Source organism: Heloderma suspectum, chromosome 3 (assembly GCF_057233095.1).
Source record: "Heloderma suspectum isolate Gila_16-S chromosome 3, 16-S_ref, whole genome shotgun sequence".
In the NCBI taxonomy this organism is placed as follows: Eukaryota; Metazoa; Chordata; class Lepidosauria; order Squamata; family Helodermatidae; genus Heloderma; species Heloderma suspectum.
In genome coordinates, this window is record NC_139460.1 from 291,764,887 (window position 1) to 291,785,554 (window position 20,668).

Consider the following 20,668-nt stretch of genomic DNA (forward strand, 5'->3'; position numbering starts at 1 on the left):
GAGAAATCAATCCTGAGTGCTCATTGGAAGGACAGATACTGAAGCTGAAGCTCAAATATTTTGGCCACCCAGTGTAAGAGAATAGTCACTGGAAAAGTCACTGATGCTGGGAAAGATTGAAGGCAAAAGGAGAAGGGGACGGCAGAGGATGAGATGGCTAGATAGCATCACTTGGTTGCATTCCTTCAAAACTACTGGACAACGAAACCTAGGTGAAGAGGATTAGCAAACCATTTGTTCCTAAGACAACACATACTATTCCATATTTACTGATCTGCAGTATCAACCCTCTTTCAAATCACTAATATAGAGATTATTTACTCTGTACATAAACCTGCATGGAGTAGGGGGAAATACCCTTTTATTACTCCAGCTGTATGTACAGAAGGTTGGTTATTTTTATTCTGCTCTTCAGCCAAAAGCCACCCAAAGTGGCTGACATACAATCTAATAGACATAAGAGGAAAAAGTGTCATGGGGAGGGAAGAGAAAAAAGCAAACTCAGGCACCAGTACGTAAAGTTAAGTAGTTCTTAAAGAGACCAGCTGGAAACAGTTGGGAGAGAAAAGCAGTCTCATCTGTGTCAAGCAACCTTGAATATTTTATCTGATCCCTATCAATATTGTAGTTGAGCAAAGAACCCTTAGAGAGACAAAATACTAAGTAATTTGAGGAATTAATGCAGATTTTAAAGGCTAGCTTAGACAAGGTTGTGCACAAAATGCAAGATGACTGAAATGAATGTTACTCAGTACCTGCTATATTTAAAATTATGTTACCAGCAAAAGTACCTGAAATTTGTGATTAGTTGAATTCTGCTTTTAAAACACTGTAAAGGTGGCAGGCTTCACTCCAATAAAGCACTTTATGATACGTTTAACTTGAAGCTTTAATTTTCATTAGACTGTGTCTATGCTTAAAACTAAGTACACACTTAAGTGCTTTGCTGGATTAATGCCCAGGTGAAGTAGAGCTGGAAACATAACTCAGTTATGCTTGAGAAGTTGTCATTACAAGTTACATCGTACTTTGGTATTTGATGAATATTGTAGTCTGGGATGGGGAGTGGGGCTTATTTGAATTATGGTTTCTTCCTTTCCTCATGTCAGAGGCTGATATGATGACGCTATATATGCCACAATAACTTACTGCTTAGATGATCTCAGTAGATTATCCCTGCGTAGATAAAACTTCTGTCATGCTTTTAATCTTAGAGGTAGAACATCAATCTCAAAAGGCCGCTAAGAAGAGCAAAACAGTAAAATAAACAGATATAGTAAGTTTGCATAAGTAAAATTAGACTTGGCTTTTGCAATCCGAATTATACATCATCTGAAAATTATTTCATTATCAAGTGAACAAACAACAAATACTTTTCACCTGTGTGGAATAAATAGGGTAAAATTGGCCAGCTTCCCTGGCTTTCTGCAGCTTGTATATCCTAACTGATAAGCATTCAAGTAGCTGAAGTCTAAAAGTGTGAGGTTGCTTGATTCACAGTGGATGAACTAATCACAGTAGTTCTACAACTAATTGAGGGTGAGGGCATTTTTTGAGTTACCCCTTATGAAAATATCTTTCCAGCTTCCAAGCTGTGCATTAGAAATGTTGTGGCCTACATCCTAAAATCTTGCTTTACCCCATGAAAACAGATGGAATGCTCTTTCTCTTCCATTGTATAGCATGGGCTATTTCTAATTGAAAAGTGATAAGAATCTTGAGGAAGAATCATCCCAGCAACTGATACCAGAGATATTTTAGACTGAGTATCTTCATGAACAGTTCTACAACTGATTGGTGTTGCAAGGGCATTTTCCTGACTTATATGGGAACTTGGACTAGTTTCCTGTCAATGATGGCTCCATGAATACACCTGTCAGTTGAGAATGGGAGTACTAATATCTCTTTCCAGCATAAATGTTCTCCTTCCTTCCCCAGGATATCAAGAGAACCACCGTGAACTTGGCAGATGGCACCCTCCATAGTCATGGTGATATGGTTTCCTATTCCTGCTGCCCTGTTTCCTAGAAGGGTCAGGCAAGCAAGGGGTTACTTCCTCCTCCTAGATGAGCAGATTGAAAATCCGTGATGTACTGAGCCAAAGCCCTTCCTTTTTTCCACCCTGGTACTAAGTACCTAAGTATTGTCCACCAGAGGTCACTATAAGAACTCCTCTAAAAACGAGACCAGTATAGAAATTTTGAGTGAAGCAATGTGTTTGGGTAGCCTCTCTGTACACCCACAGCTTTCTTTAGCAAGGCTGAGAGTCTTAGATTCCAAACATAGCAGAATAACTGTTTAATGAGCTTTTTAGTCTCTCTTAAACTTGGGTTAGGGAGTTGCCATTTGGAGAATGTTTTAAAAATATATTTGTTGGAAAGAATAAATGTGGAATGCAGGTCTTGAAGTGCCCTTATGAGAATAAGCCATTAAATTCAGAGGCAATAGTGTAGTGGCGTATAGATGGCGATGTGCAAAGGAATACTGTAGAGCAAGGAATGCCAGGCAGGACCTGGAGGACTCCAGGCAGATTTCCTGCCTCTTTCACAGCCCCTTAGCTGGGAATGATAAAGCAGCAAGAGCTTCTTCTGATAATACAGCAGCTTAGCAAAAGATTAAAATAAAATTGTGCACTTTTTGTATATATCAAGTTTTGTGTTTTTAACACAGAGTATCCATGAAGCTCAAATTAAAATAGGTGTCTCAAAAATCCCCAAACTTGAAAATGGCAGCCGATCTTTGTGATAGGCTGGTCAACATATTGTGTGTGGGGGAAGCTTTGGAATGGGACTGTAGTAATCTGAAGGGGCTAAAACATTTGAAATGAATGTTCTTTCCTCTCTAGATGAGAACTACTTAGGTCTTTGTCTTGTCTAATGGAGAAGAATTCTGTGTAATTCAAAGGCTTGCATAGTCCTGCAATGCTGGAAGTTAATAAACTGATATTTTGTAGCTTGGGCTGCAGTCAAATTCATTCTGCAGAGGAAGGGAGTTCTATTACTTGGCTTCCTTTAAAAAAAAAATTGCTGTGCAGGAATGCAAATTTATGTTCAGATACTCCTGTCTCAGACTCTAAATCTACTTATCTGTACTTTTTATTGAATACATTTGAAAGTTTTATAAATTTCATAATAATTACTAACATAAATACACCACTAACCAAATAAAAGGGAAAGGTGGGGAGGGGAAAGGGTGCTGGGCAGGGGTGCAATTAAAGGAAATAATAAATACAAAGTTATACATAGGAGATAATTCTACTGTTAGGTGAAGCATTTAAGGCAAGTGAGTCTCCATGTAATATTAGCAAAAATCAGATATCTTGACCAAAGTTTTGGCAAAGTGCTTTACATGCAGAACCGGAATTTGTCCATACGTTGAAGCCTTTGGTAAGAGGCGTGCTTGAGCACAGAGACAGTGATCAGATCTTCCATCTATTGGTATATAGAGGGTGCGCATTGGTCTTTCCAGTGCTGTAATCTAAGTCTTTTAGCCACCAAGAGGTCACGAGGAAGCCACTTCTGGTGGCCATATGAGAAGCTTGACAGTGTGCAAATATAGTTGAATAACACATGTACATCATTAAACCTAAGTTATGTTTCTAAAACAAAATTAAGGCAAACACAAACCTAGGACCTACAAGGATGACTTATGGGAGCCACCCCACATCATATGTACCAGGAAGACCACCACCTTGCACTTCCAATAGAGTGGATTACTAGCGAGGCTTTTCCAGTATAGCCCAAGGAGTGTCCAATAGACCTTAAACACAATTTTTTCTGGGTTAAGTCTAAGCCTCAAATCTAAAGTTGCTGAATGGATATCCTCCCAAGAACAGGTCCACAGGTGTATTTGTTCTTGCTCTGACAGTCCAGCTCTATGTTCCAGTCTGTCCTGACCACCTATATGTCCAGCTTGGCATAGTCCGGGAACCTTTTATTCCAGGGATCCCCAACCTTTTTGTACCCATGGACACATTTGGAAATTTGAGAAACTGCTGTGGACATCACCACAAAATGGCTCCCACGGAGGATGTGGCTAGTCACATAATGGCTGCCATGGGGGCCTGGCTTGTTAAAAGTTAGCTAAAGAGGGGCGGGGGAGATAAATAATGAGGCTAAAAGGAGAGAGAGGGAAGCAGCAAGGTAAAGGGGTATTGAGGAGAGAGAGAAAGAGAGAGAGAGAGAGCGCAAGGCTAGTAGGGATGGCGGAGAATTCTGCTGCGGACTCAAATGAGGCTGGATTCTTTGGAATCCAGCCTCCGGAATCCACGGTGGAACGGCGCCACTCACCTTTGCCTCCTGAAGATTCCCTGCAGACCGGTGCTCTGGCTCCGGATCCTTTGCGATATGGTGATGGTGGCCGCCATTACTGTTTCGCTGGGAGAAATACAGCTGCATATGGCATAGTGGACACCACTTACGGCCATAAAGCACTGTTTTTTATCTAAGTAGCCATGAATGGCTGCATTTAGGTTAAACTCAGGGCTTTATGGCTGCAAGTGGATCCAATATGCCATTTGTGGTTGTGTTTCTCCAAGGAATATGGTAATGGCAGCTGCCATTACTGTATCACCAGCACTGCGGAGCCAAAGTGCGGGTCTGCGAAATCCTTTGGCTGCGGAGCCACTCCGGAGGATTCTGGGGGGGGAGGAACAGATTGCCCTTCCCCAAACGGAAGGCAGGGGTTTCGTACATCCCTAGAGGCTAGGAGGGGGAGAAAAAGTGAGCTAAAGAGGTTGAGTGGAAATAGCGAGGCTAGAAGCTGGGAGGGAGGGGGAGATAAAAGGCAAAGGAGTAGAAAGGAGTGAAGGATAGAGGCTAGAAAGGGAGAGAAAAAAAAGACTGCCCTAACATTTTCCAAGGTTTTTTTTAAAGCATTTTTTTAAGGAGACAGGGAGGGAAGAACTTTGTGGGTGCTGCATTGGGGACCCCTGCTTTATACAAAAAAATGGTAAGACTTGTAAAGCCTGGGTGCTTGTACAAGATCATGTAGCATTTCAGGCAGCTTGGATGCAAAACTCCTGGTCTAAAGTGGGTGCTCCATACATGTTTTAATGGCACACATTGTCATTTGGCTGATTTGAGTAGTTTGAATTTAGGTTGTAAATTGTTAAAGAAAAGAAAGCCATCTTGTCCAGTAAGTTGGTTCAAAGTAAATATGCCACAGTTTGTCCATGTTTGCTACAAAAATGGTCTGCCTGAAATTTGAAGGTGTGGGTTGTACCAAAGAGTAAGTCTTGCATGAGCGGAGGGGCCCAGCTTAATTCCGTTAGGCAGTGCCAGGATTCTCTGTCTGCCTGGACTGGACGGGGAGATTTCCCAGGCCCTCTTACATGTGTTGAACCAAGCGCTATCCAACCACTTAGTGGGGCAATGAAATGCAATTCCAGGTGAGCCCATGAATGAAGGAGGAGCATGGCTTTTGCCAACATTGAGTATGAGATAACAAATAGGCGTTATGGTACTGCTGGTCTGGAAAATTGAACCCTCCTCCCTTCTATGGGTAGCTGCACATTACTGTTTGAAAAACAGGATGGAGGGGTGCACCATAGGAAATACCTGAGCAGTTTGTTTATGTGGGTCCAGTAAGAAGCTGGGATGATTATATGCAAGCCATTCCAAAGGGCCCATGTTTCCCAGTCTGTTTTTTTCTGTAGTAACACAGGGTCCAAATTTTCTTTCACTATCGTTGAACTGTCTCTGGACATTTTGACTGGGTTCAGATGATTGCAGTGGGGGAAGCAACCATCATGGCTGCTCCCTCCGCACACCATGCGCATAACTGCCATATGCATTATTCCTTGCAGTGCCGCGCAGGTTGGCATGTCATCTGAACCTAGCAGGGAGTGTGTGTCGTACCCATCCTACAACCCATGATGTGCAGTAGAGGTTGTAGAGTGAGTACGAAGCCTCTCACGCTAAGCGCCAGGTTCCGATGACACACAACCTGTGCTGCAACGTGGGAAATAGTGGAAATGGAAGTTGGGCGTGCAGCCACGAAGGCTGGTTTCCCCCACTGTGATCGTCGGAATGCAGCCTTTAGGTCCTCGGTATGTTCTTATCATTGGGTGCTATCTAAACTGCCATCTTGAATAAAAGGCTTTTGAAGAATTGGTCCCTATAGGCATCAATTCTGATTTTGACCAATTTAAGTTTGACAAATTCTTTGATTAGAACTATCAAAACTGGTAGTGATTGGTCAGGGTTAGCCAAGAATAGGAGTGTATCATCTGCATACAGAACAACTTTATATTCCATATCTCCATGGGTGAATCCATTTATATCTTTAGTTTGCCTTATGGTGCATGCAGAGTGTGACTTTAAGAACAGCCATGTTAATTTCTTCACAACAGGAAGACAAAAATGCTGAGGCACCATGGAAATGAACCAGTTCTCCTGGCCTGAATGCACTAGAAAAAAAATGAGGGAGAATGGTGAACATGATTTTTCAATAATTGCCTAAAAAAGAGGTTCACTAAGGTGACTAAGGCCTAGGTTACACTTGCAGGAGAATTTGGTGGTAGAGTCCTGGAGTGATAAAATGGATTGTACGATCTGACACTTGAAAACAAATTTCCAAATATGGATCCTATGCTATATAAATCCCTCTTCATAAATCAAAGGATATACAAAGCAGCTTACAAAAGTTTCAGAAATATACAGTACAATTTTTAATGCTTCCTCATGTTAAAAATCCCTGCAAGTACAAAACTAGCACACAAAGGGAAGATATTTTAACCCATCCTGTTACCTGCTTGCTAGTTTTCTTTATAAAGGATTTTTCTTTAAGATAGAGAAGCATTCAAAATTGTGAATCCCTCACCAGCAACCTGACATAATTGCTACATATATATGTCTGGCCAAACCCCAATCTGATAAATATGCAAATTACTTTTACTGTCTACTTTTCATAACATGGTTTGGTATTTTAAACTAAGAAGCTTCTACTGATTCTGTCAGTTTGTGCCTAAGAACTGATGATATGCATTTCAATTCCCCCCCCAGGGTTTTCTAATAAATTCAAAACCTGAGAATGCATGTGAGCCCATCACCCCTCCACCTGTGAGGGACAACACCTCCCATGAATTCTTTGTATTAATCAGAAGACTTGGTTGCAACTTTGATATAAAGGTAGGTAATGTTTCATTATATAGTCTCTCAAAATATAGGCCCTGTTTGCATGAACACACAGTGGTTAAGAAGCCACAGTGGCTTGTTAATGACTGTGCGTGTGCCAGTTGCATGCCAGGGGGATTTATAATTGCCCTTAGCATAATTACCCTTAGCAGCAGGGTTTCTCGTGACATGTGAGGGTGGCTTGTTGCCATGGGCAACAAGCCACCCAAAATGCTACAACAGCCAATGGGTTCTGGATGACTTATTACCCATGGCAACGAGCCATCCTGGCTGGGTTCACACAACATGATAAGCTGTGCTGCCAAGGGTAATTATGCTCCCCAGCATGCGCAGCGGGGAAAATAAGCCATTGTGCTGTGATCGTGCGGACCATGTAATAGGGTTTTTGAGGTTTCAGTATCATGTTTAAACTTGTCCTTTTAAAGGAAAGGAACAGTTCCTCCTGTGCAAGCACCGAGTCATTACTGACCCCTAGAGGGATGCCGCTTGCACTGGCGTTTTCATGGCAGACTATAGCGGGGTGGTTTGCTATTGCCTTCCCCGTGACCACCTTTCCCCCAGCAAGCTGGGTACTCATTTTACCAACCTCAGAAGGATGGAAGGCTGAGTCGACCTGAGCTGGCTACCTGAGACCCGGCTTCTGCTGGGATCGAACTCAGGTCGTGGGGAGAGTTTCGGTTGCAATACTGCCGCCTACCACTCTGCACCGCACGAGGCTCTTTGTCCTTTTAAAAGGACCTTGCAAATCTGGTGTATGTATACAAATTTTTTATCCACCAGTTCCACTATTTGTATAGATTTGTTTAGTTGCCCAGATGGAGTATTGACTTTCCTCCTCTTTTAGGCTCTTTTGTAGATCATCTGTCCTCACATAATATGCCATTTAATGTTTGACTGCCTTCAAAGCAGGAACGTTTTTTCTTTTGAAAACTTTTTTCAAAAGACACTTTTTCTTTTGGAGGGCCATTGACCCATGGGAAAAGTCAATCTGGCTGCAGCCAGTGGTGAGTGGAGCCATAGGCAAAGTAGGCAGTGGGGTACATAGCACTCTCTCTGTGCCACCCCACATGAAATTTGGCCAAGGTCTGCAGGTTCTCCACCCCAGCTTTAAAGCATAGTGTAATTGGTTGTAACATTTCTTTGCCATATTTTTTCCTTTACGAAGATCTGCTCTCTTGGAACTTCTGTGTGATAAGGAATTCTCTCCATGGCTTCCAAAGATCATCTGCTAATACTTGCCTTCAGCAGAATTGATGTTATCAATATGACTGTTGTGGACCTCTGTAACTCCGTACAATCAAGGAGAAGTGACAAGAGTGTTGGAGGTGGGGGACTGACTTCCCCCTGTTCTTGGGAGAGAATAGATCATATCGCTGCTTTGGAAGCCCATTTATTAGGGGATGCTTCAGCTGTGGAGGCACAAATAGACGTTGCCATTGCAGCTGCTGAAGAGTTTTAGCATGGCAAATAGAGTAGAACCTACTGATTCTACCACACATGCTATCAGAATGCCTTGAGGTCCATGCATGCAACTTCCATCATTCCAAATCAAGAAAATTTTGCTTTAAAGTTAACACTTCACTATAATAATTCAATTTATCCCTTGCTTTAGTCCATTTGTTTTCATTTGCAAAAGTTAACTGCAGAACAAAAATCTCTTTATGTGAAGCCCAGCACTAAATCCTAAGCTTCTGGGGAGAGGGGAACTTCCATATTGAATAAAGGTTTATCCTTCTGTCATGAGAAAACATGAAAAGTTTTGGAGGTTATGCAAGAGTTTCCTAATTGTAGCATTTACTGCATGGATTTTTACGCTGTTTCACAGCGAGGGCTAGTAGAAATAGCAAAATTGGTGTTCCTGGGCGTACTGATAGGGCAGTGAAACATGGTTACCGGCAAGTAAGGTGGGGGTTTCTGTATACTTGGGGAAACCTCCAGCTATTTAGAAAAAAATATTAGCTTGTAAATTAAATGAGAGAGATCCCAAAAAAGCCTGAGAGAGACTGAGCATGTGAATTGCCTTCCAGGAGCCACAGAACTGTGTGGGTGGGTGTGGAGGGATAGGGGCTTTGAAGTGTGCATCCCTCACCCCTAATTAGCCCCTCTTTTTCTCCTCCCAAACTATCATTTGTGAGAACAACCCAGGACCAGAAGCCAGTTTGATCCTGTTTTTTCTGACCAGCTTCAGTTTAAACATATCACTGTTTCTCATGTTTGGAAGTCATGGCGAACTGTGGTTTGTTTACAATCTGGAGAGGTCCTTGCAGGCATGAAAAGAGAGGAATGGCAGGGAGTGTGAATCCAAGGCTCAGCACGGCTTGTTTATGTAGCAGGAACTCAAGCTTTCTCTTATTTTTTTAACTTCCCCCCTCCCCAGATTATGAACATAATGAACAAAAACCACTATTAATGAATATACCAATTACGAGTGATTATTTTTTCTGTTGTATAGGCAAGCAGTTGTCATATGGAGGGAACAATAATAGGAGCATACAGCATTATGAACGTCTCTTGCAAAAGAAACATTTAAAACTCCAGAAGTGCAGTATTCAGATATATCAGGTCAAACTCTGATCCGTTGGACAAGCTTTCTGTTTGCTTCTCTAGCAGTCCAGCCTAATGGGTTTCTATTGGCATACACTGATTAACATCATGCAGCTTCATGTGGTGTTGTCATTGCAAAGATGTGACAATAATGTGACAATGTAGTATTTAGAATGAAATTAAAATGGAATCCTCCAATTGATAACATTACATTAGTGCATTGTAAAAATATTTGTACATCACTGTTTTCTCTTAAACAAAATGAGAACTGGATGCAGAATAGTGTAATGGTGGTCATACAGTCATACTAGCAGTTGTCTCACGCTGCTATCTCCACCCCTCTAAATTTGGAGCTGAAGTGTAGTATGTATTCCATGGGATAGTTGTGTATCAGCTCGAGAGTCCCAGGAAAAGCATGCCTGCAGTTGGATGGTTCAGAATAGAACTCTAGTGATGATTATGAAAGGATCTAATTTTACTTGAGAAATTTCTAAACTTTCTGCATCTCTGTTCATTGCTAATGTCTTGAAATCAAGGCTGTTTTAGAACCAAGATTAATAGAGGACTATTTGATATGGCCAATTTTGAAACAGTGCTTTACACTTAAAATGACTGCTAGTTTAACTTGTTCATCAAACCATTGCTCCTGTAGCATTTTATAGAGCCTCTAGTCATATGGAGACATTTGCTTTTGGTCCGTTACAGTCGATGTTTTGAAAAAAGTGTTTGGCGCCATATAATTCCATGGCCATTTTATTCTGTTGGCTTTGTCTGCACCCCACAACAGTGAATATCCATTATGAACAGCAGTATTTGGCAGGTCATGGCATTTTCTTGGATATATCCATATAAACTGAGGGTGCAGAACCTCAAGCCCATGCACCTAATTTCATCCACAGAAGCTTTGCATCTGTCTTGCAGCAGCTTGTGTCATCTCTATGGGCTCTTTCCCCTTGGCATTGTAAGCCCTGCCCCCCCCCCCCCCATAAGCCCTGTCCCTACCAGGAGTTGCAGAGGAAACAGGGAGAGAAATCCAATTACAGAAGATCCACCCAGCACTTCAGCCATGGAGCAAATGACATCAGGTGTTCGTAGCGATGCCCCCTGCTGGCATTGTCTGTGGACACACCCATCTGACATCATAAGGTTGTGGAGGGGTGGGTGGGGGATCATCCCCCCCACACACTTTGGTCCTGCACCCCTGATGTAGACATTGTCTCCTCATCTGACCAGCCTTGCAATTACAGATGCAAAATTGAAACGTTGGAGTAATCTAGAAATTTTAGTAATTGAAATAAATGCACTTTATTAGTTGCTGAATGAGTGGTGCAGTTCTTAAGGTCAGAATTGAATCAGAAGAGGACTGGTCCCAATTTATGAAAATTTACTTCAATGAAAGACTGGAAATTTTTAAGCTTTGTGTAGCATTGTCCTCTCTGCCTTCTGGGACTGAATGCCATTAATGTCATGGCATGTTACTCATTACTTAATATGTTTCTACTTCCCATACTCTGTTTTTCAAATGTGAAACACTTTGAAGCTGGAACAGTGTTGGAAGAAATGTATGCTAGTAGCTAAGGAATAAATAGTATACATTTTTTATGGCAAGAGCTTTGCTTTGTTAGATGGAATGAATTATTTCAATAGAGCAGTTTTAAAATCTTCTTTTAGAGTGAGAGTAGAAAAGCAAAACATCATAGTCAAATCAGAGTCTGGAAGACAGGGTCTGGGCTACAGATTATGGGGCATGCCTGCACAATGGGTGACCCACCAAGCTGAACGAAGGCAAGCAGCCTTGTATGTTGGCCCACCACAATGATTTATCCCCCTTCTTAAAGATTGGGACCACAGTACTTTGTTCTCAGCCCCTGGAAAATCTACCAAAATAATTACCATATGTGAAAAGCTTTGCAAGTGTGGGTGCCCACCAATACATATTGTCCAGAAACATCTCTGGAGGGAGCATATCTTTCCCAGCTGTCTTCTGCCTGTGTAGGCTTAGGATAAGTCTCTTCACCTCAGTGATGGACACTGGTGGCCAGGTGTCTGTTTCCTTAATGTCATGTAGTTGAATTGGTGGTGAGGCTCTCATACACAGATCTGGGCCCAGCACTGAAACTGAACACTTGTTTAGAGTGTATTTCTCAAGTCTTGGGCATGATGTATGTACCAAAACTGTATTTAGTTTCCTTGACCATGCAGTTACCAAACTTTTGTTAAGTCAGAACTCACTGCAGCCCATTCTAAATCTAGCCACCTGGCATAGAAGAAGGCTTGGGTTTTGTTTCAGCAAATTTCTATATAGATGGTGCCTCTCGGTCCACACAACTATTGCGGGGTTGGTAGCCCTACCTCTGGCCTGCCTGCTCAAGGAGTAAGGATAATGTCCAGCCCCTCTGCATTCCAAATCAAACCAGTCCAAGAAACAATTACTTCACTTAAAGGGCAGGTTATTTGATCAAAAAGTGCCCAGGTGTTTCACAGTCGCATGGTAAATGACAATGGACCATGAGTCTCTGCCCCCAGAAGTCTAGCTCTAAGATTCATCATCTGTTCACTTAATAGTGCTTCCTCTACTTTAGACTGTATATTAAAGTCCCACCTCAGTCTGCATTTCCCTTGTTGTACTTATGGGAGGTCTTGGCCCATTCCCCTCAAAATAACCTGAAAGCCCACCAGCTTCATGAGCAAAGGCTGGTGGATCTCCAGCTGCAAAATTCTTTATGCAAGAGGCACACTCGTAGTTTATCAAAAAAATAATCTGACATTTCTGCCGTTTAAGGAGGAAAACATGAAATTTCCCTCAGAATTGCCATATCCAGTGCCATTACAAAAAATCAGTGTAAAATTATAAATTAACTTGAATAAGCAAATGCCAGCATGCTTTGTTGACTTATCCATAGATTTCCTGATTGGGAGATGTGTTGTGCCTTCCATTCACAAGCCAAGCATTTCCCTTGCTATTATATCTTCTCCCAGTCTTCTTAAAGTACCCCATTGTCATATTTATTTTTAAATGTTAAAAAACTTAGGGCACAATCCTATTGGGATAGGCGGCTGCCTCCGAACTCAGAGGTGACTGCCTATCCAATGCTGGGCAGGAGAAGCACGGAGGGGATCAGCCCCTCCACGCTTCAGCTGCCCTGCATTTACAGCTAGACAGCCGATTTTGGGGCACCCTGATAAGCCCCCAGGAACGCCCCATTTTTGCCGCTCCGCGCTCCTCTTCTGAGCACGGAGCATGGGGCCATTCCGTGCTGCCTACGAGGCAGTGCAGGAGGGGGTGGAGGTTGGTTCTCAGGGAACTGACCTTGGAGCGCGGGCTCCGAGGTTGGTTCCCAGGAACCGACCTATCCTGTGGCCGTCTAGCTGTTGACTAGCAGCCATAGGATTGCTCCCTTAACTGTTCAAAAATTCAACTACTACCTTTTCAAGGGGTGGATACAATGGTGCTTAATCACAGTGATGTTAAAGTCTTAAGACTTCATTTCTAAGAGGTTTTTATTTTTGAATAGCACTGCCCAGGCCATATCACGAAGTCTGTTAAAAAAAAATTAACATTGGAATCTTATACATACTTACTTGGGCTTTATTCCCATTAAAATCAGGGGTACTCAACTTCCAAGTCAACATGCTTAGGAATGGGCTGCAATTTTTTTTTAAAAGGAGATGAGGGAGTTTAAAAGGGCACACCTATTGGACTTGCAGAAGTAATTATGCTGGTCTTTGTATTATAGCCACATCAATGAGAGCCAGTGTGATTCTGCAGATGGCTGGCTTGACTTAAACCCAGGTCTTTATTCCTGCTTAGCTATGGACTTAATTGGTACGCTTGGGCAAGCCCCTTAGCTTCTCATTTACGAAATGGGAGCAAACTGCACATGTTTTATGTGAGTACACGCATAAAGGCTGTAAAGACTCTGGACTGGATCCAGACTAAGATGAACTTGATACTTATTGAAATCAATAGAACTTAAGTTAAAGCATGACTAACTTGTCCCATTGATTTTAATGGCACCTATATTTGATTAACCAAGTCTGAATCCAGCTGTTTGTATTAGAAGGCTTCTTAAAATCTTATATACAAAAGCCAACTCCCAAGATTTGGTCACACTTGAGTGTGATCAAGAAATGGACCCAGGGTGGGCTGTGTAGACAAAAGCAGGCTTGATTCTCAGGGTCCCATTAAATTCTAGGCTAGGGTATAAAGTAAAAGAGGTATGATGTTCATAATGGCTGACGGAGAGTCCGACTTGCCCTCTGCTCACATATACCTCATCAAAACTGTGGGTATTTTACATAATCAGAACACAAATGAAAGGGGACTTATTTGCCAGTGTTGATAATACATGCATAAAGTGTTCTGGGGGAGGGAAGTTTTATTTTCTCAATTCTGTGCGATTGTTTATTTAACAAGCATTTTGTTTGGCTTGCAGGTTTTGAATGCTCAAAGAGCTGGCTATAAGGCAGCCATAGTTCACAATGTTGATTCTGATGACCTCATTAGCATGGGATCTCAAGACAGTAAGTACAGGTATTACTTCTCTCCTGTTTGAGAACCATCCTATCTCTTTCTGGTTATGGAATAATAATTTCAGAATCTATTCAATTTAAATGAACGTTCTTCTACACGAAATAAGAATTCCAATTCCGGGAGAATCAAATACTAAACGTGTTAAATAGCCAGAATGATACAAATGCAGATATATTATGCCAGATTCATAATAAAGATGCTATGAAACCTTTCAGGCCTGGAAGACCAGCCCTGTTTTGTTTAGTAAATATAATGTAAGGCAGCCACATTAAGATATGTTATTGTAACTAGGATTCGTGTTGTCTTTATTTAAATAAGACATTCTGTCACATACTAGAACTATCCACACCATGCTGCTATAGAGGTTTAATGTTCTTCCACTGTGCATTGATAAAGAAAATGATGCTATACGCAGAATATAACATGAGAAGAGCCCTTTTGGATAGACTGATGGCCTATCCAGTCCAGCATTCTGTTCCACAGAAGCCAACCAGATACCTACGCGAAGCACACAGGCAGGGCACAAGTGAAGTAGCACCCTTCTGCTCATGTTCCTCAGCAACTGGTATGAAACAGGTTGAGTTATCAGATCCCTACTCAGAGCAGGTAATGTAGCTGGTGTAAGTCACAAAACAGTACCACTTGAAGGTATACAGGAATAACATAGCTTGTAATGGGTTTTTATACACTGCAGAATCCTAGGCCCAAATGAGCAGATTTGTGGGCATTACCACTAAGTATAAAAAAGCAATCCCTTGACCCCACATCGACACCAGCAGACTAGCTAACATTCAGATGGTGTCAAATGTCAGGCAGTCAATGCCAGCTTGGCACCATCTTGGAGTCCAGTTCTCTGACCTTCAGTGAGGAGATGTTGAAAGAGGATTGTCAAATCTTAGACCAAGGTGTGCCATCCACCTTGAGACCCATTTTTTTTTTTAACACTAGCTACTATAGGAGGGGTCTTTTAGAGCTCTGAATTTTGTAGTTTATACAGAAGGCATGACACATGGCTCAATACAACCATTTCAAAACTATTAAGATTCCATGTCACTTGACTACAGAGTGCTATAGAGTTTACTAGCTATTGGCCCTAAAGGTCTTGAAACCAGGGGAGAACTAGATGCTCTTACATAAGATAGTAACTCTGCTTTTAAAAGCAGTTTCTTTTGGTGCATCACATCATCAAATCTCATCCTCCTTGCAGTCTTCAAATGCATTTTTGAGAATGGGAACAAGGAAACCAATATAGCATTTGTGCCTTTTGCAAGGAGATGCGGAAATATGTGAGATGTGACAAACGAGATTAGGAAGTGGAAATATAAGAGACGCGTACTTTGGGTCCACCTTCCTGCCTGCATCGCTAACTAATTTGAAGTTAGTTTGACTCAAGTTCTGACATTACTGTTCCTACTTGTTGTTGTTCAGTCGTGTCCAATTCTTCGTGACCCCTTGGGCCATAGCACGTCAGGCCTTCCTGTCCTCCGCTCTTTCCTGGAGCGTGCTCAAGTTCATAGTCACTGCATTGGTGATGCTATCCAGCCATCTCATCCTCTGCTGTCCCCTTCTCCTTTTGCCTTCAGTCTTTCCCAGCATCAGTGACTTTTCCAGGGAGTTTTCCCTTCGCATTAGGTGGCCAAAATATTTGAGCTTCAGCTTCAGTATCTGTCCTTCCAATGAGCAGTCAGGGTTGATTTCCTTTAGGATGGACTGATTTGACCTCCTTGCAGTCCAGGGGACTTGTAAGAGTCTTCTCCAGCACCACAGTTTGAACGCATCAATTCTTTGGCGCTCAGCCTTCCTTATAGTCCAGCTCTCACAGCCATACGTTACTACTGGGAAAACCATAGCTTTGATTATACGAACCTTTGTCGGCAAGGTGATGTCTCTGCTTCTTACTATGGTGTCTAGGTGTGCCATAGCTTTCCTTCCAAGGAGCAAGCGTCTTAATTTCATGGCTATAGTCACCATCTGCAGTGATCTTGGAGCCCAAGAAAATAAAATCTGTCACTGCTTCCATTTCTTCCCCTTCTATATGCCAGGAAGTGATGGGGCCAGATGCCATGATCTTAGTTTTTTTAATGTTGAGTTTCAAACCAGCTTTTGCACTCTCCACTTTCACCCTCAACAAGAGGCACTTTAGATCCTCTTCGCTTTCACACCAGCAAAAAGGCCTTTCTTATGGTGGCTGCGGAAACAGTTGCACTTGAATGCTCATTACCCACTCGGTGCACAATTGTATGCAAGTGAGCTGCAGAACATCCCTGGCAAAAGCACAGTGTTGGCATTCATACTGTGCAAGTGATTGTGTGGGCTGAGGAACATTTCAATTTTACTGTTTCCATGTGAAACATCACTGCAGGGAAGGAGCAGTAATTTCTAAAGACTACTGGAATGCCCTCCCAAGGGATATTTGCCTGGCACCAGCAGTGTATTCTTTTAGATGTATTCTTGTAAAATAAATAAATAAATAAAGAGCCAGGTTAAAAAAAAATGATGTGCCTGGGCATTTTTAATTGATTTTTAAAGTTGTGGCATGTTATAGCTGGTTGACAAGTCATTTTTATCTCTCTCATGTTTGGATTGACATTTTATTGTATTGATATCTTTGTACACAGCTCTGAAACCCACTTTGGTGGGGGAAGGGTAGTATAGAAAATTTTAAAAGAAATCCACTCTCAAAAAAGTTTGGGTCATGGTGCAGATTCAGGAGGAATAGGAAGCACAAGTGTCCTGCACTTCTTGTTCTCCCCCTCCCTGACTTCTGCATTGCTTCCACAATCAAATGTCCAAATGCAAATCAGCCACTATCAAAAGAGGTACCTCAGCAAGCCCTTTGTCAAATGTGGAAATGAAGCAGTGGAGGTCTGAGCTAGGGAGTTAAAGAAAGATGGAGGGGGAATATTGTGGGGAAGAGAAGAGAGCAGTAAATGAACTTACAGAATAGAATTTGGAACTATCTTTAGTTTTTCTTAAAGATGCCCAGTGGGCATAGGCCAAGATGAAGGAACCTATTTTGTATGACAGATATCAAGCAATGTCTCATGTTCATTCTCTCTTTCTCTCTTGGTAGGGGGAATATTCTGAGCATCTGACTGCACATGGAGGCCTTCAGAAACTGTATTAACAGTATAAATATTTTTCAGATGGATAGTTTATCCACTAAAAACACACATCATACCTAGATATATGATGCCATTGAAGTGTACCCCACCTACTATTGGTCAGATCCAGACTTAGGCAGAGTAGACCCATTGAAATCAAGACTAACTTAAGTCCAATTGATAATTGATTCTGCCATGCTTCCTGCTCTGCATTTCAGCTGGACAGGCCTTTTCACCTCTCTAGCTGGGGTGTCTTGGAAGGGGAGGGAAGGAGGCTGGAGAGACCTTGGGATACTGCGTAAACCAGCCTCTCCAGTCCCCTCCCCTCCCACCAGAACACCCCCTTTATCTCCTCTCTGTGGTTGCTTTTGCGACTTCAGAGAAGCAGCCAGTGCAGTTCTCTCCCCACTGGCCACAAGGGGGAGGGGCAGGAAGCGCAGATGCCTGGGTCTCTGGCCTGGGATCCAGGAATCCAAAGTATCTTATCCCCCTCCCCGCAACACTGTCTAGGGGCCATCCTATGGTCATATAAATGGCTCTCCCTTTATATTCAGCAGTTGTAACTAGTAATATACCCATAAATTACTTCTATATATTATTACAAGTCATCTTTTCTCTCTCTTTAAATAGTTGCTATTTTAAAGAAGATTGACATTCCATCTGTCTTTATTGGTGAAACATCTGCTAAGTCCCTTAAAGAAGAATTCACCTATGAGAAGGGGTATGCAAAGGTTTACTTCAGTTTTAGTTATTTGTGTATGTCATTGCCAAGCATTACAGCCTTTGATAGATGGAAATTTTGTCAATAAATTGTCGATAAAATTTGGCACAACACTTTTGGGGAAGAGTGTGGATATAGGAAGTCCGTAAGTGAGTGTGTTTCGTATTCAGCTACTGTGACATGAACACTGGAAGCCTTTAAAATTAATTTGTCAACTCTAAACACCGAAATTCTTTTCTAATATGTATTATGCAGTCCTGGCTTAGTCAAGGTCAGTCAAAAGTATTTATGTTGATTTTTGAGAATTCTGTAGACCAGCACTAGGGATAGGGGAGAAATTCATTCAGTTTGCATTTGAATGCAGAGTTATCTAATTTCACACTTTTAAACCAATATGTGAACTGAAACTCAGTTGTCCATCAAAATTCACACTAATCTGAATTTTACAATGGAGTTGTCAAATCAAAAATGTGTACAGAGATGCATATATTAAAGAAATGTACACAAAAATGCATGGATTAGTGGAAATAATAGCAAACATGAATTATACTAGGAAAATTGCTTGCAAAAATGTGTGTATCTTCCCCCTGCAGGTGAGTCCCAATGCCCAGGCCTCTCATAAATGAGGGATAGCTAGAAACTATGTGGGCAATTATTTTACTAGATTTAGGGTGCAATCCTATGCAGGTTTAGACAGCCAGCTTTGCTGGCTGGGGAATGCTGGGAGTTGCAGGACTTTTTTCTGTCTAAACCTGCATAGGATTGCTGCTTCTCTGCCTGATCCTTTCTCTACGTATTTAGAAGCAAGTCCTACAGAATGCAGTGAGACTTGCTATAGCATACTATAGTAATTCAAAATGAAAATTATTTTTAATTATATAAGTGTATGCAGCATTCAACTATAAGGAAGTTGACTATTGGGGAATGGAAGGGGAACAGTAGGCAAAAAGAAAATAGACAAAGGAGCAGGAGAATCATAGTGCTGCAAATAACTTTTCCAGGGGCTGCTGGCAACACCCATCTCCACCTTCTGCTGCTGTTCCAACAGCCCCTCCAATGCACAGGCTTCGCCTCACTTTTCAGCTTCAGAGCCCAGCAGCACTGAGACTGCAGAGGTCATTGGAATCTGCTCTACTCATTGAGCTTGATGCAGCAGATGAATAATATAACTATTGATTTGTTTATTTAAAATTGTCTGTGAAAACTGCTTCACAGTTTATGGATGTCTTTTGGGGGAATATTCCCAAAGGGCAGCTATTGGATAAATTGCAAGCCATCAGGTAAACATTATGTGCTGAATGTGCATTCAGATCTCTATCTCCAGTGGGTGCATTGCTGTATGTATAGCCCTATTGTTCACTATTACAATTTTCCTTTATGCTACTAAGAGTATATTAATCATCAGAGTTTTTACTTTTTTGGCAGACAAAAACCTGGATTTGACAAATACGTTTCTCAGGAGAAATCTTTTTGTAACTGGTGATATGCGGTGGGGATCTGCTGTCACACATGCAGTCTTGAAATAATAGCATTGTCATGTGCTGTGTGCCAATGGTACCATAGAATGTTGAAATTTGTATGCATTTCTGCTCCAAGTCGCTACAAAACTGAAATGGGTATACATTACTCATTCTGTGGCATTAGTTCAGTAGCTAACATACAGTTATGAGATTACTCATGAACAAGTACATATAGAAAGTTTCTTGAGGTGGCACTTAGTGAGAATTCCTTTGGCCTTGTTGAACTATTATGCAAAGAACAATTCTTAGAATGATCCAAATGATAAACAAGGAAAAACTGGAAATATGTCAACTTGTACTTTTCCATGTATCGATTGATAATACACTAAAGATATTTTGACTGCCTTTTCCCCCTTGAAGTTGTAAAGCAGAAGGGTGGCATCCAACTAATAATAGTCTGGTAAAAGGCAACAGATACAAAAGTAACTCCTTCTCTATACAGCTACCTTTTTACAGGACCCTGTTGTGGATCCTGGACTATATTGTGGTGAGCATAGTATTAACCCTTTTGTCATTATCATACTGTCTGTGAATTAGTGAATTAAATTAATGTTTGAATATTTTAATAGTATAATCAGTTAATTACTGTTTCACTTCATATGGCCAAAGATTCTGACTTTAGGTTTGATGTTGCATCTCTGAAAATTATTTTGTCAAGGTTTAATCCATTTTAGTAGAGTTTAACATTTTAAAATAAATTGTCTTCCTTTTTATTTCTTTCACAGAGGCCATATTTTGTTAATTCCAGTGTTCAGCCTTCCATTGGAGTACTATCTAATCCCATTCCTAATTATTGTGGGAATCTGTCTTATCCTTATAGTTATTTTTATGGTAGGTATAACTTTTTCTCATGTTCTTCCCTCAACAAGGTTTTTTTATATATACACACACACATACAATGCTGTTGCATTGCTGAAATCAAGTTGGCCTAATGGTTTCGTCTTTAAATAATGAAATTTTAAAAATTGTGGCATGATGTTAACTGTAGTTTAAAACTCTTTAAGACATGTACTCAGAAACAAGAATTTTTTTTTTTTTTACTGGTACCCCACTCAAAATCCCTATGTATGCATCTGTTCAAGGAGAGCTTCTGTGTGGATGGGCAATCA

At 41.4% G+C, this 20,668-nt stretch overlaps 1 protein-coding gene across 2 annotated transcripts in view; it reads left to right on the forward strand.

The window, feature by feature from the left end:
- Positions 1-20,668, forward strand: part of RNF13 (ring finger protein 13) — a 77,756-nt gene that overhangs the window by 33,598 nt on the left and 23,490 nt on the right. For both annotated transcript variants that reach the window (XM_084847274.1, XM_084847275.1), the window contains 4 exons: positions 7,005-7,130; positions 14,117-14,204; positions 17,949-18,039; positions 20,285-20,390. In XM_084847274.1, the coding sequence (XP_084703400.1) occupies positions 7,005-7,130; positions 14,117-14,204; positions 17,949-18,039; positions 20,285-20,390 (411 nt within the window). The remainder of the gene's footprint in view (positions 1-7,004; positions 7,131-14,116; positions 14,205-17,948; positions 18,040-20,284; positions 20,391-20,668) is intronic.